The sequence below is a fragment of the Halyomorpha halys genome, unplaced genomic scaffold (genome assembly GCF_000696795.3).
Source record: "Halyomorpha halys isolate HHAL.00 unplaced genomic scaffold, Hhal_1.1 Scaffold1873.1, whole genome shotgun sequence".
NCBI classification, from domain to species: Eukaryota; Metazoa; Arthropoda; class Insecta; order Hemiptera; family Pentatomidae; genus Halyomorpha; species Halyomorpha halys.
Genome location: NW_027114691.1, coordinates 49,694 through 72,298, shown reverse-complemented (window position 1 = coordinate 72,298; position 22,605 = coordinate 49,694). Strand labels below are relative to the sequence as shown.

The following is a 22,605-nucleotide window of genomic DNA, read 5'->3' as shown; positions in this document are numbered from 1 at the left end:
ATAAATGGCAATATACATAAAATATATACATTAAAAAAAAAAAAAAAAAAAAAAGGAAAAGTAAAGTATAAAATAATGCGGTACAATGTGTGTAAGTAATTAAGAAACAAAATATACCAAATGAGCAGGAATACAGAAAAGTGTAAAATATAATAGAAAATTAATATAAGTACACTTAAGACGATAACACATGAATATAAATTAAAAGATAGATACATGAATATAAAAATAATTAAAAAAAAAAAAAAAATGTGAGAATTTAGAAAAACAAGAATAAAAGATATGACAAGAAAATGGGCTTCTGAAATGCAGAAAAAAGTGAAAAAAAAGGCATTTCAAGCCCATTTTCTTGTCATATCTTTTATTCTTATTTTTTTAAATTCTCACATTTTTTTTTCACTTTTAATATTTCTTCTCTTATCTATCTGTTACTATTACCCTTTTCATTTACTATTTACAACTTTTAATTTTTCTTATTATATCTTACTTTTTTACATTTTATACCCCTGTTATTTTACACTTATGTTTTTTCTTTTTTTCCTTTTTGTAACTATAGTGTTTCAGGATTAAAAGAGAGGAAAAGACCTAGAAAGAGTAGAGAAATATGTATTTTAAAAAATAAAATTTAAACGAGTTTTGTGAAGAAAGGCTGATTGGTTACAAACATATATTAAAATCAGATTACTAAGCAACTGGCCATTTGATAAATATTTTTCTAAATACTTTCTATTTCTGATAATATCAGGTAAGTTGGCATCATGATAAAGTCTGGGATGGAAATGAGCCAGGGAAAGATCTGAGAGATATTCTGATTGTTCAGTGAGATTGATTTCCAAAAACCAGAGAACCTATTTGTTTCTTCAAAAAATGATGAAATAAATGCGTATGCATTGTTTAGTATGCTTAGAAATACTAAAAATATTGAAGCAGTCTGTTTATTATATGAAAAATATTTATATATGAAAATGAAAATAATGAAATATGAAAGATAAAATAGAATACATAAAAACTTATCCAGCATATTCTCAAATTTTAAATTTATTAAAACATAAAACAGCTCATCATCCAAACCAAAACTTACTTTTCTCATTCTATTTTTTTTTTATTTATCATCATTGGCAACTTTTTACCAATCATATATTTTTTGCCCCTTTTCATTGTACCCTAGTAACCAAATTTGTAGTAGCTTGTGTCATTTCTATCCACCGAAACCTGGAAGTGGAAAATATATGAATTTTATATATTTCAGTTTTGACACAGCTTTTTATATTGTATATTTTTAATGAGGTGTATATAATTGACCGTAAACGTCGGCATAAATAAATATTTTTTTGTTTATTTATGTTGTTCCTTTGCTGACCGCACCCCTCGACCATCTTCTCCAATAAGTAAATTTTTAATGGTTGAAATTAAAAGCCTCCCATTTTATTGGGTACTTTTGATTTTTAATGAGCTAATCTCCAATATTTTCTCAGTACTGAGGTGTCATGGCGTACAGCACTTTCATTCTCACTAGCTCATATGTTATTTACCTATTTGTATACAATATACAAATTGATTACTGTAATTTATATATTAAGTGTATTTATTTTATGTGCTTTCAAGTTTCAGATTTTGGGGAGAAATGTCATTCATCATCTGCTAATTTTGCTATTGATAGCACTTATGACGATCCAAAAAATCTATTAATTACAACTTATCCTTGGATATTAGATTTCAGGAAACAATGTCTTTCAGAATTAATGAATAGTAATATGAGGAGTTTGATGAAGTTAATAAAACTTTACAGTGGGTAAGTGATGAAAACTTTTTTTTTCTATTTAAAAGTCTAAAATGTGAACAAATATTCTGTATAAGATAATAGATTCAATGTATTTATCTAGGATATACATATTCACTGAGTATTATTTGGTATTTACTAATCTTTTGGTCCACTTTGTAGAGATACAAAGAAGTAATAAAAACTGTTTCATAAATAAATTGTTTGTTGCATTTATTATTAACTTTAAATAAGTTGTGTAGTTCCAAAACAAGGTGAATATACTCATTCCTTCTCTCTTCTGAGATATTACTTACTAAATCATGTATAAATATAAAAAATGTCAATAATTCTCTATCAACAATAAAACATACTATAAGTCTGATAAAATGTCTACAATCAGAGAAAACTTGATGATATTAAAAATCATGTAATAAATTTAATCTGATCAAACAGACCAAGTTATCATTAAATTAGCAAAATACTTAATCATTGTTTCAGTAGTGATACATCCTGCTTCATGATAACTTATTGTATACTTTTGAAATGAATCACAATTACGCAAAAATAAAATTAGTTTAGACAAATTTTTGGAATGATATTGAACATTTATCAGTCGGTCAGTGAATATTAATTATACCAAGTAACATATTAGGTTTAATTATTGACTGAATAATAATTTTTGTAAAGCATTTGTATGTCTTTTGTCTAATCCCTGATCTACCTTTTTACTGAATAATTTCTTCCTTATTTCAGTAATATATCAAAAGCTGTTGAAGACTGCTACTCTAAACCTAAAAGAGCTATGAAACTTAAAATAGAAATTTCTAACACTCTTGCATTTTTCCATTATGCTTATAAAGAAATTAAAACAGTGAGTATTGTTTATGATATTTCTTATTTGCAACTACAGCCAAATTTAATCTAAGCATAATATTTATGTTTTTATTAATTATTAGTGTTATGATTTGCTTTTCAATTATTTTTGTCTTATTATATACATATTAAATGATTTTATCATTTATTTGTTCTTGTGTTTTCAGAAGATTTGTTTCTTTCTTCACATGCTATTTATAACTTGAAAAAAGGAAAATGAAAATAAATTGTAAATTTGTAAAAATTAATGCCACTAATTTTTTTATTGGCTATTTCTTTTTTTTAATTAACCTTTATTATGTTTCTAATTTATCATATTTTTATAACTTAAAAAAAAAAAGTGTCGATGTTGATGTAACAGAACATTGAATTGAATTAAGCTATGTTTGTGGATAATTCAATGTTATGCATTGGACATCATTGACTGCAAAGATTGAGAAGTAAGCTGTAATTATTTTTCAGCCCTTAGAGCACTTCTCATATCTGGAGAAAATGTCTGATCTTATGGCTATGTATGTGGATATGGAAATTAAGGCTTCTAGGTATAGTTTTTCTGATTATTACTGAATTTCTTCAGAATCATCCTTATTTATTTTATTGTGAGATTTAAGTGTAAAATTTATTTATTTTGGTTTAGAATGTAGTTCTTTTTTCATCTACTTTTCTTGATTTTAATTTATACGTGTATCTTGTTATATTATTTTTAATTACCTTTTGTATTTAAAGCTTATTTGGTATGTTTGTCTGTTTATTAGAATTTATTTGAATAATTTTATCAAAACCTCTCTAACTTCATCTCAATTTTTATACAGTTGTTTTGAAGTTAACAATATGCTATTTCTTCTAAATTAAGATGGAGTTAGGTATTTTTAACATCTTGGCTAGTGTGGTGATCATTATGACTATTACATGATTTTCTACTTGGGCCATTGTGGTCATTATGTCTGCCACTTGAATATTTTTAATTGACATTAAAGTGAAAAAAAAAATTGTTATTTCAGACCTGAATATCTCCTGATGACACAGTAACTAATATCAATGCTCCAATAATAATCAATCTCAAAATTAATATGTTTGGTATTTAATTGTACAATGTAAAGGAAGTTAGGTTCACAATACTAGTATTTAACAAACAAAATATAAATGATGATTCTAAATTAACAGGCAGCATGAGCAAGCCTGAATCTTTTCTCATTACTGAAATATTTTGATTGCCACATCTGCTTGAATATCGGACTATTCCGAATATAAGTCGACCCCCATTATGAAAATGATTGTTTGCAATGTCAGGGGCACTGTTTTACTGTGGGAGCCTTTTATTGTTTGCTGAAACAAAAGTTCTTTAAAATAGGAAAAATGGGATGAAACTAAGAGACAATTAGCCTCTGGGTTAATATACTTGTTTATTTCTAAAACCATTCTTAATTCCTGGTGAGGCAAACTAGGGATGGTTAGTTAACGAATATAAAATCAATACATAAGAATGGGGTAGGTCCCCTATTGAATCTTATCTGTTGATGATGAATTTACGAGTTTCACTGTCCTGGTGTCTTCTTGCTGCTTCCTTTGCCTGATGGGCAAAAAGTTGAATAAATACTGTGAAAAATGCTCTATAAGGAGTCTCTTCAACAAAGGTTGTGTTGGCCTCAGAGGCTGGCCAACAAGTCCTTGAATCTGTTGTGGTGGTGGCAGCCAGGTCCTGGCTTATATACCATTATAGATAATTTCAGTTGGGTATACAGTCACAGCGTCTTCTGGTGTACACTGCTAAGGAAGGCATCAAATAATGAGACCCTTGACCCCAGCTTTCTACAAAAAAAAAAATACGGAAAAATCAGATGTGTAAATCTGACACTAATTTTTCGGGCAATATATGGGGAGGAATAAGTGAATTACTAATAAGAAATCAATTTCCAAATTTAAAATATCAAAAAGAAACAAACCTTAAATTTGAGATACAGTCTTAAATAATACCATAATATTGTAATAGTATCATAATACCTTGAAAATGTTTTTTAAAATTATTTTTTAGTAGAAAACCTTAATCTTTCTATTTGACAACTTTTATTCACATTTTATAACTCTTCGATTTACATTTTGGTTATTCCCAAAAAAAGACAAGGCCAATACAACTTATCTTGAAAAAATGTATGATTACAAAATTTTATCTGACAATCTCATTAACATAATAAAGTAATATTTGCTCAATAATAAATAATTATTGCATGAAAATGATAACTATAAGAAAAAATTTATCTCATTTACATTTTAAAATTAATTAAGACCTAATCAAATTTATAAAACATAGCAAAGATATCGCATTCTCAATATAGTACTAACATTATTCGAAAATCTAGCTTCTTGTTTGAAGAGATTTTCGAAGTTTAGAATAGAAGTTTTTTCTTTTTTTATGTTCAGAATGTCATTTTCTCCAACTTTCCAATCAAACTATTTGATATTGATTTGTAATTATGTATTCTTCACTAAGTGTTTAAGCAAAAATTAGTTTTAATATAAAATAAAATCTTTGAAATCCATTTCCGTGTAGGTTAAATTTTTGAACAGTCATTATTGCTTTGAGGGTGTAATATTATCCTATTAAAATTTGATTGAACTAAAAATTTAGTGTTGAAGTTTAATAAGAAGTATAAAGAATAAATGAAGGAAATGTTAAATAATAAGATGACTTATAGACTAATTATAAATGAATTTTTTAAAGAAACGGACAAAAATTACTACATTTATAAATTACATGGAGATATAGGTAAAATAGAACAGATTACGCAATACCAAGAGTGTATGGAGTTAATAAGTTATTTAAGAATAGTCACAACATTGCACCTATAATTAGTAATATAGAGGTGTCTACTGAAGCTCTATCAAAATTCTTAAGTCCTGCTCTAAATTAACTCAAGACAATAACTATGGTATAAAAATTCATTAGACTTAAAAGAAATTCTAGAAAACATGAGTATAAAAGAAAATGCTCCTGAAAGAGGTAGTTTAGATGCAAAATCTCTATTCACAAATATATCAACAGAAAGTTGCATAGAAGTATTCAATGAAAATATGGAACATATTACAATTTTTGTTGAAATTGTTTTATTTTATTGAGAGAAATATAAAAATTATTATAGATTACCTTGCTGTTGGTGTTAAGGTATCTGGGAAATCATAAAAAAAAAAATATATGGGAATATGTTGAGTTTAGTATTAGGCAAGATGGATTGGTTTTGATGATTTACCATTTAAGTGGGGGGGGGGGGAATTAAGATATATGTCCATACTTATATATTAAAAAAATTTAGATGCAGATGGTAAGATATAAGGAAATTCCTCTTCCACAACTAATAATGGAATAGTCTGGCCACTAAAATCCGCAGTTGTGGGTAATGGGAGGCGCAGTTTGCAACCTGCCTCTTAATCTCTTTTTTTATAATCTATAGAATAATGATAGTCATTATCATGTATAGGTTTATGTTCAGAATTTTATAGATTTTTTCTCTCTTTAAGAGTATAAATTATTATTACACTTTAAAAATATTACTATTATCCCTAACAATTTTAAAAATATTTTGTCAGTTTTTAAGTCATTCTGACAGTTTGTCTGTTTTTGGTAATTTCCATATTAATATGTTTGCACTCTTTTGACACCCCTAACCATCCCTTTAATAAATGAGGTGCTATCATTCCTTCTCCTAATCTTTCTTTTGAAAGTTCTCCCATAATTGGAAATAAGCCATTTTTACACTACTCTTTCAGTTCTTTTATGAATATATGAAGAGTTTTTTATTTAGGATTATTAATTTGGTGGCTACATGAAATTGAGTAAGCAGTCAGAGATTCCAGGACCAGACACTGTAATTTTCTACCATATTAGATAATTAAAATGTACTTAATTCTTGCTTGTTATAACTTGTATTTACCCTCATGTAGGGTTAACAAAAACCAGAAAAACCTAATACAGGATTTTCCCTGTATAATCTTATGATAAGAAAATAATCTCTTATGTTTTGGATTGATAGTAAGAAATAGCTGAAATATGATAGCCAAGGTGTTAATATGCCATCCTATAAAAATGTTATGAAATACATAATTCTTTCTATTACATAAATATGTATTAATAACATGGAATTTTACTATAAGGAACTAAAAATATTTTTTATATAAAATAAAAATAATTTACTGGTAACAAATATTTTTCTCAGTAATTTTCGATTATCATTTTATAATACTGAAAGTTCTTTTTTTTTTTTATTAACTATTTAATTCATCATATAGGAATGGAATCGAGAGCGTAATGAAGGTGGCTAGCATGATTACATCATCATTAAAATTATTCTTTGGTGAGATTTTTTTTATGTTTTTAAATAAATCTTATAAGTTGTACTAATTTTATGTAATAATGCTCATAAATTATGAATTTCAGGTAAATATTCAGAATATACCATAGATTCTTTGTTGAAGACAAATCTAATTACTAAAAGCTGTTCAGAACTTGGGGACCTCATATTTCGGTTAGTGAATGATAAGTTAATTATGGAAATAATATTCACAGCAAAATATTCAATATTTATATGGAGTAAATGAAATAATCACTTAAATTATCAAAAATGAGTGAAAGTTGTTCGTGATGGTTTGTATATGGAAAGTGCCATCAGATAGGGTTCCTATGCAGTTCAGTGATTCAGCCCATTATGCACTTCTGCCACTCTAACTCACTCTAGTTTAAGGCTCTAGCTTACTAAACAAACATTCCACTTCTGATTAGAAAACTATAAGAAGAAATATTGCCATTTAACGTAAATAATATATGTGTGTTTGTATATAACGTGACATTGTTTTGATTTTGGTTAAATCTGCATAGATTTCCTGAACTCTATGAGTATTTGGAAATATATTTCTTGCAATTAAAGATACAATTGCAAATATGTAATCAATTAATGCCTTAGGATAATTATCACAAATCACTATTTGAATTTTTAGATTATTTTAATTTTCTCGGTTTTGAATATTGGGATAACAGTTATGAAGTTCGTTCTTATCCAGATCTCACTTCATTCTATATTCCTCTCTTAATAAGAGAGAATTACAAACTAAGTATCCTGCTCTTCAGCTCTGATCCATTATTGGCCATACACAAGTCAAGCGGATGTTTTAGCCAAGCCAGGCCAACAAGTTTCAGATCAGCAGGTTTCTCACCTGTTATTGTCCACTGAATTATATGCCATGTCTTGTCAAATTTTCTTTTTTCAAATTCACCATTGGTCTAATACTGAACATTATTAAATGTTATTGGAATATAATCTTATTGAAATTCATTCTAAAGTGTCTCAAATTATACTGTTCATAACCTTGATATACTTGATTTTTTTAATGCTACTTCATTGAATACTTAGTGTAAAAATTACTAATTTTAAACAAATACTTTAAATTTCCAATTATTAGATTTTAAAAATAAATAAATAATTATTGAATTTTCAAGGCACATTTTTTGAAAACTTGTTGAACAAGAGGGATTTCCAGTAGGCATTGATTTAGGGCCTTCTGTGTTAGTGTTATACAAGTTATTGGTATTTGTATATATATTTGTTTTATTAGATGGGTGCTGAGGGATGATCCAGGATCTCCATTGGATTCTGTTACATATATTCGAAACATTCTTGCTTATAAAATGTGGAAAAAAATAATGCTTGGATCAAAATCAAAACAACAGCGAATAACACGACTAGCTTGTATGAGACTGAAACCACCTGTTGGATTTAAAGAAAAACTTGAATCTATACAATCTCTCCGAGACTTATTTCCTATTTTGCCAAACTCCAACATAACACACTTTTTAATGAAGGCTAAATTTTCAATAAGGGAGACAGCTAAGGTAAAATTTATTTTTTATGGTACAATTAAATGGAGTTTATCAATAAATTTAGGTCTAATTTATTATTTACTTTTGCTTTAGAGATTTTATAATGCTGTTGCCAGTCCAATAGTTTTAGCTACTTTGAATCAACCTTGCTTTCCTATTATAGAAGATTCTGATTCAATATTAGATGAAAAGGTATATTAATCTTCTTTTTTATTTTTAGTTTAATTGATGCCATATATTAAAATATATAAATGTGATTTATAAATTCATTATGTAATATTTAAATCGAAACTTATGAAATTTCCAAAATAAATATGCAAATAAATGGGAAAATATTATACCTTATTATAATATTATTCACTCAACTGTTAAAGTGAAACCTTAATTATATTGGTTGAGAAAAGAGAAAGGTTATTGTTGTTTTCAGTATATATTGAGTTCTCATTATTAATGAAATCTTTTCTGAAAATGGTCGTCATTACCATAATCTTATCCTCTTTTGTTCCCATGATGTCTGTACCTGGACTAGGTGTCTCGATCTTACTCTATCTCTTCAATCCGCTCCTCACCTCCTTAGTGGCTTTTAGATTCTATCCTGAAAGTTGTGTGGTCTTCATTTGCGTTTTCTTCCCAACATGTGGATCTTGCACTTTGATCTCGTCATCTGTCCTGATCTTTTTGACTTATGCTCCTTTAGAATAGTCTCAGTTGGTTTAATTTTGTGATGATAACCCATATGGTGAGTAAGCGTATACTAATCTTGAAATGTTTCAAATTTCTGTATTGGAGGAATGGGATAACTCACAAGATTTGATTAAAAGAATATGCTTGATCAATTCTATTCTAAAAAAAAAAAATAGAAACAGTGAAAAAAGCTAGAGAAGATACCAGTTCTTATTAGATGCCATTAGATGTCTATCAAATTAAAATTTGGTTTAAAAAGGAAAAATTGATTTTTTTCTTATTTCTTTAAAGAAACTTATTATTTTAATAAAAAGAGCCTTCCTTGACCTTTTCAGTGCATTTTCATAGCTCTAATTTGTCTTTAAAACCACCAATTCCTAATAAATGCTTCAGACTTCAAGATTCACTCAGAACTTTACTTTAGATAAAAAATGTAGGGAGGAGGTTTTGGAGTTAAGACCACAATATGTTCAATTTTAGTATTTTGAATTTCTTAGCATTTTTGTGTGCAGTGTAACTCCTGCTGTTCTTGCAAAATTACAGAATGTCTAGCTGTTGTTATTCTCTTGACAGGGATATATCAAACTTTGGCCCTGAGACTTCTTTAGCAAACTTAGAATGAGTTGGGAACATAGTGTACTCCATCAGGTTTGATCCTGCAGAAAATATGAATTAGGAAGAACTTAATGGAGTAGTTTCTGGAATTACTTTCCTCCTTGTATACAGGATACAATTCTCACCTTCCGTTCATATTTTATCTTAACAGGTCATTTTCTTAGGATTCAATGAATCAACACTATAGAAAACACTCACTTGTTTTACTCTCAACCTAAGGAATGATATTTAGAGTTACAGTAATAATAATCCAACAGCTTGTCATAAGATCTGTTGTCTTGAATTTGTATTATCAGAGTTGAATTGTTATATTTAATTAAACTTAAAATTAAAAGTCTGCAGTTTTATTTAGTAGCACCTTAATTAACTTTATGGTTGTTAGCATTTTTATCTATAAATCATCGAGATTTCAGTTCAATTCCTAACTTTCTTAGGATTTTTTGTCTAAACCAGACTATACTCAATCATAATGATAATGGTTACCTAATTGAATAAAAAAGTAGTCTTCAACTTAGGTACTGGATTCAAAGTTGGTAGAACTTACATGATCTATATGTTAGTTAACAGGTATATACCTAAATGTACCTAGTTACATTGCTGTAACTCTGCTTATAATATTTCAGGAGTGTTCAGGTTTTTTTTTTTTTGTTCCATATGCACTTACATTTTATAATCACATAAAGTCTTTGATTAAACTGTGTTAATACTTAATGTATGAAAATTTTCTATAATCACAGTATTGTTCAAATTTCTTCAATTGAATACAATTTTTCTTGTGATTTCCAGCTTAAATAAAGTTTGAAAGTTAAAGAATAGGAGCTTTAGTTACAAATTACATGGTTTTTATATGTCAATATAAAATTATATATTTACAAGTTTTTAAATTACTGAGAAAACTGCTATCCAGAGATAATGTGCGGCTATGATAGTGAATTTAAAAAAAAACTTTATTAAATATGACTACAAAAGAGAATACATCCAAACATACTAAGAGTCAGTCTAAGACTAATTTCTTATTCTAACAAAAGTACAAGGAGGGAGAGCAAGCTGGGAGGGGGTATTCCTAGTATGATTAGCTATGAGGAACTGAGTTAGGAATATTGTTTAAGTCTAGGGAAGCTTATTGTCCTTTATCTCAGTATAAAAACCTTTTGTATATCACTTAAATTTTAAGTGTATATAATTAATAGTATAATATAAGTAATAAAATATGTATAATATAAGTATATATTTTATTTTTCATTTTTATCTTAAATTTTTAATTATTATGCCTGATATTATTTTCTTGTTTTATTTTATTTATTTATTTTTGTGTTTTAGGCCAGTGGCAAAGTTGATCAACTTTTAAACAATATATGGAATATTTTGAATGGAGGTAGAAGTGTCAATAGCAGCATTACGAAACATTTAACCATGAATTCTAATGAATTACTTAAGAATTCCAAGTTTAAACGAAAGAGAGAAAATGTAAATAATGAAATTAAATCCGAACCACAGGAGAAACCAACTGAGAATTCATCTGTAGTTGGAGAAGATAAACATTCTATTAAGTTAGAGATTGAAAATGTCTTTATTCGATTAACTCAAGAAAGTCTTTATCAATATGAACACTCAATTGAAGATTTTTTTCATGCTGAAGAAGAAAATAAAGATATGTTGTATTGGAAATCTGATTTGGATGTGAAGAAAGAAAATTATATTATGAAAGAAGATAAATCGGAGGACTTGGACACCTCTGAATGCTGCATAAAATCTGACCTTGAAGATGAAATTATCGGTTCTTCAAATGAATGTTTATTTGATCTTAAAGATCTTAGTGTTGTTGAAGGTGAGAAAGGAGATGATGGCGAACATTCTTCCAGTCTACCTCTTAAAAAGAGAAGAGGGTTTCCATATAGTAAATATGTTAAAAATGATAGTACTGATACATCAGACATGGTTAGTGGTGAACATGAAGAGAGAAAGATGATTTTCAAGACCCCTGCTCAGTTGAAAGCATTTAGTAGTTCCTTTAATGGATCAACTGATCTAATTAACTTAGCTCTGGGATCCCGTATGTATTTCAAACAAAAATATGTTATTCTAAGCATTCATAGTTTACTTATTATGAAAATTTTATAAAAACAGTCCCTAAATTATTTTGGTTGTTATATGACCAATTAGTCTTTTTTAAATCATCAGGACTATATCATGATAACTTAAAATTGAAGATAAAGTTTCTAAATATAATGTCACTCTCAATCAACTTAAGTTTAGTAGTAATATCATTGGAAGGAAAATAGAATAATCAAGAAAGAACTGACTGCACAGATGTGCCAAGAAATGATTTCTCTCAAATTAAAATAACTTCTTCCTACTGATTAATGTTGTTGAAATTATTGTGCAGTATATGAATCCTGAGTCGATGTTTATGCTAAGAAGTAATTGTTATTTTACTTAGTAAAATTTTGCAATTCAATTTTTTTTTTTTTTTTATTATTCTTTCTGTTAAGTATTTTCACTATCTATTTATTGTGTTAAGATCATTTATTTTACTTCTATCTTTACGTTATGTTTATTTTAACTTATTTATTGTATACATACCTGTAAAACAGGATATATTTGTATTTTGATAAATTTGGAGAACATTATCTAACACCAGTTCTAAAGTTCAAATGTAGCTCAGGGTTTGATAGGAAATTATAGTTTTAAATTCTTTAATGTTATGTTATCTGTGATTTTTATTATTTTTCATATTTATTAAAGGATTTGTTGTTTCCTTGATTATTTTGGGTGTAATATCAAGGATCATTTTCATTCCAATTTTGTTCTTAGAGGGAAAAATTAATTTCTAAAAAAATTCATTGTTCTAAAAAAAGAAAAAAATGTTTTGTTTTGTCTAATCTATTCTTGAATATTTATTACTTCTTTCTAAATTATTGAATAAACAAATATTTTCATAAATGCAAATAAGAATTATTTTGATTTGTTATTTTCATAATTGGAAAAAGTTAATTATTTTCTGAAAATAATTCTATCTGGCTAATTTTCCTCTTAATTTTCATTTCTGGCTTATACAATTTCAGTTTTAAATTCTGTTTACCTATAACAGACATTTAAGAAGTATCAATGTAAGATTTGATTTTTCTGGTTTTTTTTTTTGTGAGCTAGTTGATCGTGATTATATATCTTAAATGATGACTACAAAGGGAGTGGTCAGAATATAACAAAGGATGGCTGTATACTTTTTAATGTTAGCCTACATTGCAGAACTTTATCAGGGAAAAATGGATGATTAGGAAAAATAATCCAATCACTTTCAGTGAGCAGTCTTAGGGGAGGGAGGTAGGAGTCGATTTTAGTTTCCTCTTCAGTGGTCTCTGATAATGTAGACCCAAACACTGATAATATTATATCAAATGATACAAAGCTATTTTGTGTTATTTTTTTTACTGGCCCACTATTATTTGTTCACTGATTATTTTTTTGCTTAATTTAAAATCATTGAAATAATTAAGGTATGGCTCAAGACAGAAGAAAAGATACAGAGGAAGAATGGAAGAAGTAAATACTTAATTCGAGTTCATAATATTTTCATATTACATTTTAATGTTAGTTGAAGCCCTATGAAATATTTCTAAATTGGTTATATTTAATTATTTTATATCCCAGTTATTTCATAATCATATTGCTTATGATCATTTATTTTCAAACTTTTCATTGCTAATTTAATTTCTTTCTGTTTATAATTATTTATGCAAAATAACATAATTGTATATGTATTTATTGCCATTCCAATGCAATAAATAAACTATTTTATTTTACTTCAATATAAGCTGAAAAATCAAAATGAACATTTTGATACTACTGTTTCTTCCTAAACAGTAGATGGAGATTGATTATCTTTGGATGCTACTTACTTTATTAGAAGGTAAGACCAATGAAGTTCAATTCATAGATCACTTTATTATTTACATTTAGTTATTGAAGTGTGTCTTTTTCCTCAACAAACTTACTTGGATACCTCATCAACATAATGTACGAAAGAAATAGCTGTCTTCTATATTTAAATTTCATCATATTGAAAATATCTCAGTTACCTAATTTTTTTCAGGATTTTTTTAGACAAATATATATAATTATTTCTATTCACCATTGTAAGGTGTTTTTAAAATTTTTATTTATTCTGAGGTAATTTTTTTTTTTATTGACCTTGTACATTCATTTTAATTTTTTTTTTTTTCAAGTTTCAGCTTTTCATAATTTTGACTTTTTAAAGAAATTATTACATTACTTTATTTATTATTAATTTTTTTGTCTGTGTGTACCTTAAAATAGGATTTGTTAGCCCAGTTATATTTGTTTAAAATTTCATTTGATAACTACCTAAATATTATAATACTTGGATCAAACTATTTTTTAAAAGTGACCAAATCTATTAGCATTGCTTTTTGAGGCATCATATAGGTTTTGAATTATAGATCTTCCATTAAAAATATATAAAAAATAAATTATAAAAATGTTAACAAAAGAGATGTCTGGTTTAATTGCCAAATTTCTCAGTTTTGATCATTATCTTTAATAATTCTTAATTTTAAATTAATTGAGCTTTTTCCTAATAAATTAATTCTGTTGTGATGTAGTACTTAGCACACATTTGTTTTTTGTTTTTTCGAATACTAGTGCAAAATTCTGCCAACCTTACATGTCATCATTTTTCCTCTTCTTGGTTTTATTTTTATTATTTGATGTTTCATTAACTGATAATGTTATTTTGAAATCTTCTTTATGTATTTAATAAAAATTATTTTCTTATTCTGTAAAGGTTCTGGTTGTCACTGAAAATTTCAATTTTTAAAATTATGTTAATACAACAACTTTGTACTGGTGTGGTATATTCTTATATTAAAAGGTAGGGTTCAATAATTAGAATAAAGTAATAAAGTCAGAATATAAATTTGCTCAGTGGTTCTTTAGTATAAATATAGCTTTCTGCCCAGTTATGTTAAATTTATTAGGCTGGATTAATTTTCCCATAATGATTTCTTTATTTGGTGTCATTATTTTAACAGATTCTGTTTACTCTGAACAGATGACGATCATCCATACCCAGTAAGTAATGAAGCAGATTCTATATCGGAAAAATTCCCTCCACCCTTAATCAAAAGGAAAGCTACTTCCACATCTAGTAGAGGAAGAAGAAAACGAAGAGGGCGACCAAGAAAAAAAAAATTGACCCAAAAACAGGAGGCTGAAGAATGTAAGTTGCTAAAATTTAACGTGTATTAATTAAGCATTATTTAATTTGAATAGTTTTCCTCAATTTTAATTCAATATTAAAATTTAAAGTTTAAAGTATTATTTTTAAAATTACGTATTACATATATTTTTAGCTTACACGTAGGTAGTCGTTCATAAGCTGATTATCTTCAAAATATTGAGAAATAACACAGATTCCATTGTTTTTTTAAATAACACAGATTTTACATTATTATGTTTATGTTCTAAACTCACGGTAGGTCAAAGTCAAAAAAATTATTTTCGTTGAATGTCATCATATCATTGAGCTTCTGTCTAGATCTTTTGTAACAACCTTCAAGGAGCAGAAAATGTGGATGATGGTTTTTATAACAGTTAAAACATTATAGAAGGAGGATCTAATTTTGAAAATGGAGTCCTGGTTTGGTCTAGTACACTAATGGGTGACTTGAGGAAATTGAATACTGGGAAACATATAGGTTTCAAAATCTGGCATGAAACAATTCAAACTGTTCTCACTTTGTAAAAGGAAAAGGCTTAATTCTAACTATATCTGATAATGAAGCTGAGTTGAGTTAATAACAATAATAGGTCTCTTCATGGACCTCCACTAAAATATCATAGAAAGAAGAAATTAATGGAAGATTCTACTGGCCATTTGCACCTAAATTATGATGAAAAGGCTCAACTTTTACAGACTGCAGTATTTAAAGCAAGCAATGATTAAACATAAATGTAATTCTTGATCGATTCTCAAGGATGCCCTTTATAAAAAGCATATGATTTCCATGGAATCTCTTGATAGCATAGAGCTATTTTACAAACTATCCCTCAATATAAGAATAATTATTACTTTAGCCAATATTAATACGTTATAGTCTCTGTTATTATAAGGGATATTTTCCCCATAGTTTATCAGAATGTGCCTAATCATTTCTCTATATTTTGTAATTGCAAATGTTATTTTATTACAGGTCGTGTTGGTATTAGGAAGTAGGACTTTACTTAATCTATTCTCTGATTGTCTTATAGCCCTGCATTGTGGGTTTAAAATAAAGTTACCCAGTTTAGTATTCATTCTGTTCAACTTTTAAATGATTTCTTACTATCGAAACCTTCATCTTAGTATATTTTGTATATTATTAATGGCTTTGGAAGTATAAGAGCTGTAGAAATTAAGGTATAAAAGAGAAAACCAATCCCAGACCTGAAATGTCTTAAACATTATTTATAATTCAGATCAGAGTTTACACAATATATTTTAAAACATATCACTGCTTTATTCGAATAGTGGTGCATCTAACAAAAAGGAAAAAAGAAGTATGGTATTATTTTGAAATGTACCTGTTCCAAAGGTATTACCGTGGACTGGAGTTTCTTTCTCTACTGTAATCCCTTTATAGATTGTACCAGCAAGTAGGGTTGTGAAAAAGTAACCTCAGCCATAACAACCGTAGAGTACATCAAATACAAAATAAAATATTTCTTTTTATCAGATTTGTCCCTATTGTAGCAAAGCAGTGATATATTAAATTGTTCAATAGAGGACCTTCCACTTAGTGCTTTTTCATTTCACATCATTTCTTTATTTATTTGTTTTTGTTTTGTTTTTTTGCAGCAAACAGGCTGCTTGATGAATTGACCGCTACTGCAGGCTTGTATGTATTTATTATTATTATTTTTAAAATAAATTAAATTATATTTTTATCAAATTAATTTTTTAAAGCTCCTATATTAATGTATTCTGATAAATAAAACCGAAGAAATTATGTTTTCGAACTTGCTGATTTGAGAAACTACCAGTCCCACCATGAAAAATTCTTTTTCAGAATATTTATTGAGATAGGCCTTGGGCTTTAAAAAATCGTGCTACAGTCCGCAGGAACAGAGTTTTAGCTATTAATCTCAATCAGTTAGAAAAACTAGGCAATTAAAAAGAATATTTTTCTGTTAAGGTATCATTTGCAGTCACTATAATTAAAGCTCAGGGACATTCTAGTATATTGAAGTCGACTTAAGATTATTTTTCATTTAGACAATTATATGTTGCATTGTCTAGAACAGGTTGTGGAGAAAATCAGTATATATTCAATACAAATCAATGAGAAAAAGAACTAAAAATATTGTTTGCACTAAAGTGTGTCAAATTTCTTTTAAATAGTTTAAGACAAAGTGAGTTCACAACAAACTTAGTATAAAGCCACCATCAAATTGAAGACACTTTCTGTTGTCAGTTAACCAAAACCTTAATGTGTTACATATAAACTTTGCTTTTGTAGAATCTAGACAATATTTCAAATTTTGAGCAATATTAGAAAAAATTTTTTTGTAACTAAATAGCTTCAAAACTATGTACATGCCACAGTAGTTTCTTTTTTAACTCAATAAAATTTATTTTTGTAATAAATTCTAAATACATTGGCTTGGAATGATTGGATATTTTATTTGATTTTTCTAGTATTTTCATATATTCTTTCTTTTATTCGAATTGGTCAAAAGTAATCTTTTTTTTTTTTAATTTTTTTTTTTCCCCTTCCATATTTCCTCATTGCTTAAGCAGATAGCAAATTCTAGCCTGCTCCGAAATATCCTTCTTATGATAGTGATCAAATTCTAATAAACAGGATAAATATAAAATACAACCTGGAAGTATAGAATACAAATAATTTTTTTATTTTATGTATTTTTTACAATTTAATGACAATCTACCACTGATTAATGAAAATCTGAAAAATACCACTAATACATTTTTTTTTTGTCAATAATTGTATTTATCCACTATTTTTTGTTAGGATTTCCATAAGTGTTATTAAAATTGAATATTTTTAGATTCCATTCCTTATTCTTTGGATTTTCTTTCATAAGACATTTGAAATGTATAATTCTGAAGTTAAATTGATAATGGGAGTTTGTCAGCTATTATTTTGAGTGTGTAGATTGATTTAGTATTTCTTTTTTTATTTATTGACGTTTACAGTTGTATGTACATAATAATCTAGTAAATTTGATGTAAGGTCATAATGGTATGATACAGGCATCAACACAGAAACTACCCATTAGTAGTAATCTAATAACATTTTTATGTTGGAAGGTCTCAAGGCCATCTTCGATTGATTATTTCTAAAGAATTTGTTAAAATAGTTTATGAATTTTGTTAGACTGTTAAAAATTTCCTTTAAATAAGATAATTTGAGTAATAGTATTCGTACATAATTAAAAACCAATAAATCTTAAGTTAATTACAAATGTTTAAAGTTGCAGTTATATTTTGTTTACACAAATAGTTAATTGATTTTGAGAATGTGCTTGTGATGCCTTCTTGGAGTTTATATTTGTGGTAATGTATTATTAACTTGGCATGGTAACATTGATAGGCCTAAGGCCGACCATTCTACTTAATTCCATGTTGTTGAGAAATGTTGACGCTTCTACAAAACAAAATTGGCTACTTGAGGAGAAGACAGTCAACGATTTCATTGGGTTAGTAATAAATGTGATCAAATACTGTTGAAACAAACAGCACTCAATCACTTTTACCACGTATCTGACTTTATAAAATGCTCTATAGGAATCATTTTATGGTGTTAGGTGTTATAACTGACTACAATAGTTGACGGTCCTCTCCCTAAATTAAAAACATTTATAAATTCACATATTTACATAAATAAAAAACTATACTAATTATATTTCTGAATATATCAATATTAAAAATACATCTTATGAGTGTTAGTAATTCTAAAAATTTTAGCAAAATACATTTTAAATAGATATATATATATGTTAGATTTTTGTTTATTTTCATGGACATCATATATTTATATAAAGCTTGAATATTTTAATTATATTTTATATTTCATTTCTGTTTTAGCTTCAAGTAAATGAAGATGTATTATTAAGCTAACCTATTTATGTTTAGTTATTGTTTTTTAGTATATTTTTTAATAATGAAGTGCTTGTTAATCTTATTAATTTTTTTAATGTTTATTTCTCTGGAAATTATGGTCTCTGATTTTCTATCTCACTATCTCCTGATATCATTTATTAATTATTATTTGTTATAATTTTGATATAGACAGGGTCGTAAAAGTTTCCATACATCTACTGTTGAAATATTTCAATGATTCTTTTTTATAGGACTACTTCATTTTTATTTTTATTTTTTATGGTGTAATATTTTATTTAGGATGCAAGCATGAAATGGCTTGATTGTAGAAATTAATTAGAAACATTCCATAAATTGTTTCTTATTCTAAAGAAACAAATAAAATAAATATAAAACTGCTGAATCAAAAATTTAAATAATCTATGTACTTGCTATTAAATGCAAATATTTACAGTTTTCAATGAGATAATTCCTAGAACTTTCTTAACTAATTACTATACACTAAGATGTACAAAGTATAAATTGAGATTAATAAGTAGAAATATTACTTACACTTGTTTGGTATCTGTTGTATTTTACATACCCAATAAATTTAAAATCTAGATTAATTAAATGTACACAGCTTTTTCATGTGGTGTCTTCACTATTACTTTTCAGTCTTTTTGCCACTAGCTATATTTGGCCAATTCATAAGGTATAATTGGTGGAAAGTAGTTTCATGGATATCATATTGTTATGTTAAGCTTGAATATTTTAATTATATTTTATATTTCATTTCAATGTATTTATTATTAAGCTAATCTGTTATATTTAGTTTTTGTTTTTCAGTATATTTTTTAATAATGAAGTACTTGTTAATCTTATTAATTTTTTTAATGTTTAAAAGCTGCTAGTCCACCAATAAAAATCGTTTATTTATGTTTTGTTTTTTTAAAAATAGAAATATTAATAAATAAATAATTGTATGAAGACTTTTTTGACTCTGTGTAACTTATTACTTTTGGAGATTACATCACCCTTTTTTACATTTGTGATTAGTTATTAGTTGTTAATTGTTTGGCATAGTTATAGTGTGTGTAAAAGTCAGTTTTAAAGGATTTGCAAGAATAATTGGTCCGTAAATCTTTAATTTAGAGCATCATCATTAAGTTTTAGTTTTCAACATGACCACTTTTGTGTCAAAAATATGCAATCAGCTGGGAGCTTTATTTTTTAATGCTAGCTGAGGCTTGTAGGGGCCAAGCTTCTTTAATTTCAACTTGTAAGACTAGTTTAGACAGTTCTAAGTGGTAATTTTGCATGGAGGATAAGGAACTCAAAGAACAGCGAGAAGGGTTTGAAGATGCAGAATCATGCATCATATAAGAATTATGCATGTAAAATTGCATTATTAAACAAAGATACATTGAAAACAGACGAACTTAACAACATTTTTGGGATTGGCTTAACTAGAAAATTAATTAATTTAATAGTTTCTAACCGCTAACGAAAAATTTTTATTTTATTCAAAGCGGTTCTTCCATATTATAATTTTTCACCATAAGTAGGAAATAGTTGCTGATGCTCTTTTTTAAAAAAAATGTTATTTGTTAGAAATGTTCCATCGTGAATTATTTTAAAATTTAGAGTTTCACACTTTATTAAGGATACGTATTCATTAAAGGACCCTTAAGTAAGAAGGATAGTGAAAAAGGATAATTCAATTTTTTTTTTTAATTCTAGGAACAATACTTGTTCATAAATTGTGTTATTAATATTGAGCTATTTCATCTGATTATTTATCTCATTCTCTTGAATTTAATGTATGTTTCATGTTTATTCTTAATGGGTATGAAAATGTATATATTATTTAGTTGTACATTTACACAGTGGAACAAAATGGGCTAAGTGCACAACATTGACTAGAATTAAAATTTCTTTTTTTTTACTCAGAAAACTAGATAAATGGTCCGTTCATACTTTCCAAAGTGTGCTAGATGAATGCGAGAGAACTAAATATACATTTGCTACTTTATTTTGTTCTCTTGTTCGATTGAAAATCTGGTAATTTTGTGGAATTTTTCGAAATTTGCAGGTTTTGTTAAGTTGTTTGGTTTTAGCTGGTATTTGATACTTATTGCTTAAAAGTTTTCCAACTTTTTATGATATGATCATTCTTTACAAATAATAAAGAAAATATTAATTTCAAACATTTTTTTTTTGTTCAAGTTTTTCTCTGTTTTGTTCATAAAAATACACATTTTTAATTGTACTTTTTAAGAAAACTGCTATTAAAATTTTTTTTCTGGTTGCTCTAAAAAAAATGATCTAAGTCCACTTATTCATCAGGCATTGGGTGAAAGAGAAATTTCATTATCATATTCAGTACTGTTTCTGTTGTTTTTTTTCGGTATGAATACTTGAACAATTTCTAGGTTAGTCTCTTCTAAAATTGAACACCTCTCTCAATATCTATTGATTTTAACGATTTTATTGAAATGAAGTAAGGATCAGTAGTTATTGGTTGCAACAAATTCTTAAAACTAAAATTAGAAACAAATAATATACATTAAAATAGAAATATTTTATTTAAGTGTAAGGATGGTTCATAAATAAAAACATGTTAACTAAAGTGATGCTGGAGTATTCCATCTTAAGGGATGTGTCTTATCAATATTTTTTTGTTTTTATTATAATGTTCCCATCCCTGTTTATAACACTCACTAAACAAAATTCATTGCCTTCAACTAAATTTTTTTTTGTGGCCTCAAACCCTTTATCATGACTAAAACTTCCTATGTCAATATCAGTTTTGGTTAAAACCTCTCCTCTGCAAACTTGGGATATGTTCCTTGTTTGTGAAAACTTGTAAAAATAAAAGTCCATAGAAGGCTGCTTTCAGAAATAAATTCATGCTTATTTTAAATGCAATTGGTAAATCAATAACTTATTAACAAATTTATTTCTGGAAGATTTCTCATTACTACACATCTATTGATTTTTTCTGTTTGTGAATATCGAGAAGGGAATTTCATGAAACCAAAGTGATGACTCTGTTCGAAAACACTTCCTAAGATTAGTAAAACCGTTTTTCAGTGCTTAACAAGATAATAAGATCATCTCAGGTGAGTATATTTATGATCATATGAGTGCAATTGTTCATTTGAAATTTTTTTTTTTTTGTAATTTCACATTTCTGCTTCCTAACAAAGACCATTTAAAATGTGATATTGTTTTTGAACATCTGACTATCCAACTAGGGTATACAAGCTTTTAAATTTCAAATTTTTATTACACATCAATCATTCTCAGTACTAGATGCAGAAGAGCTGAGATTTTCTCTTTTTTTTTCTTGGAAATTTTCCCATTTTGAATTCATATTTGTGTTCCTTGTCCTAGAATGAACACTAACTTTCAAGTTAATCTATTATACCTTATAAGTCATACATTCATGTGCACAATAACCTGCTTTTTGTCCCACTGTGTGCTATTGTGATTTTAATTTATGTTATATGATGTATTAGGAAAACAATTCACGGTTCTCTCTTAAATTAGAGTTCCAGTATCACTATTACTGAGAACATTTAATTAATCTAATTATTGTTATCAAATATTTAATGTTAGACTGTATTAAAATATTAATAAGGTTATGTACAATATTTTATGATTCAAGCATTAATTTTATATCATATTTTTTTTATTAAA

The 22,605-nt window shown here is 27.0% G+C and overlaps 1 protein-coding gene across 12 annotated transcripts in view; it reads left to right on the top strand.

Moving 5' to 3' along the window:
* Window positions 1–22,605, top strand: part of LOC106690787 (uncharacterized) — a 61,234-nt gene that overhangs the window by 4,940 nt on the left and 33,689 nt on the right. For 8 of the 12 annotated variants that reach the window (XR_010844636.1, XR_001344669.3, XR_001344670.3 and 5 more), the window contains exons 3-12: window positions 1,606–1,792; window positions 2,516–2,633; window positions 3,098–3,177; window positions 6,917–6,981; window positions 7,065–7,152; window positions 8,237–8,513; window positions 8,595–8,693; window positions 11,121–11,853; window positions 14,872–15,039; window positions 16,657–16,696. Coding sequence is in view for 1 of the 12 variants with exons in the window: in XM_014436344.3 (XP_014291830.1) it covers window positions 1,606–1,792; window positions 2,516–2,633; window positions 3,098–3,177; window positions 6,917–6,981; window positions 7,065–7,152; window positions 8,237–8,513; window positions 8,595–8,693; window positions 11,121–11,853; window positions 14,872–15,039; window positions 16,657–16,696; window positions 18,907–18,916 (1,865 nt within the window). In the remaining 11 variants the exon portion in view is untranslated. Of the gene's footprint in view, window positions 1–1,605; window positions 1,793–2,515; window positions 2,634–3,097; window positions 3,178–6,916; window positions 6,982–7,064; window positions 7,153–8,236; window positions 8,514–8,594; window positions 8,694–11,120; window positions 11,854–14,871; window positions 15,040–16,656; window positions 16,697–18,906; window positions 22,597–22,605 lie in introns of those variants that run through there. The other 4 variants (XR_001344672.3, XR_001344674.3, XR_010844638.1 and 1 more) reach the window with 3 other exon arrangements.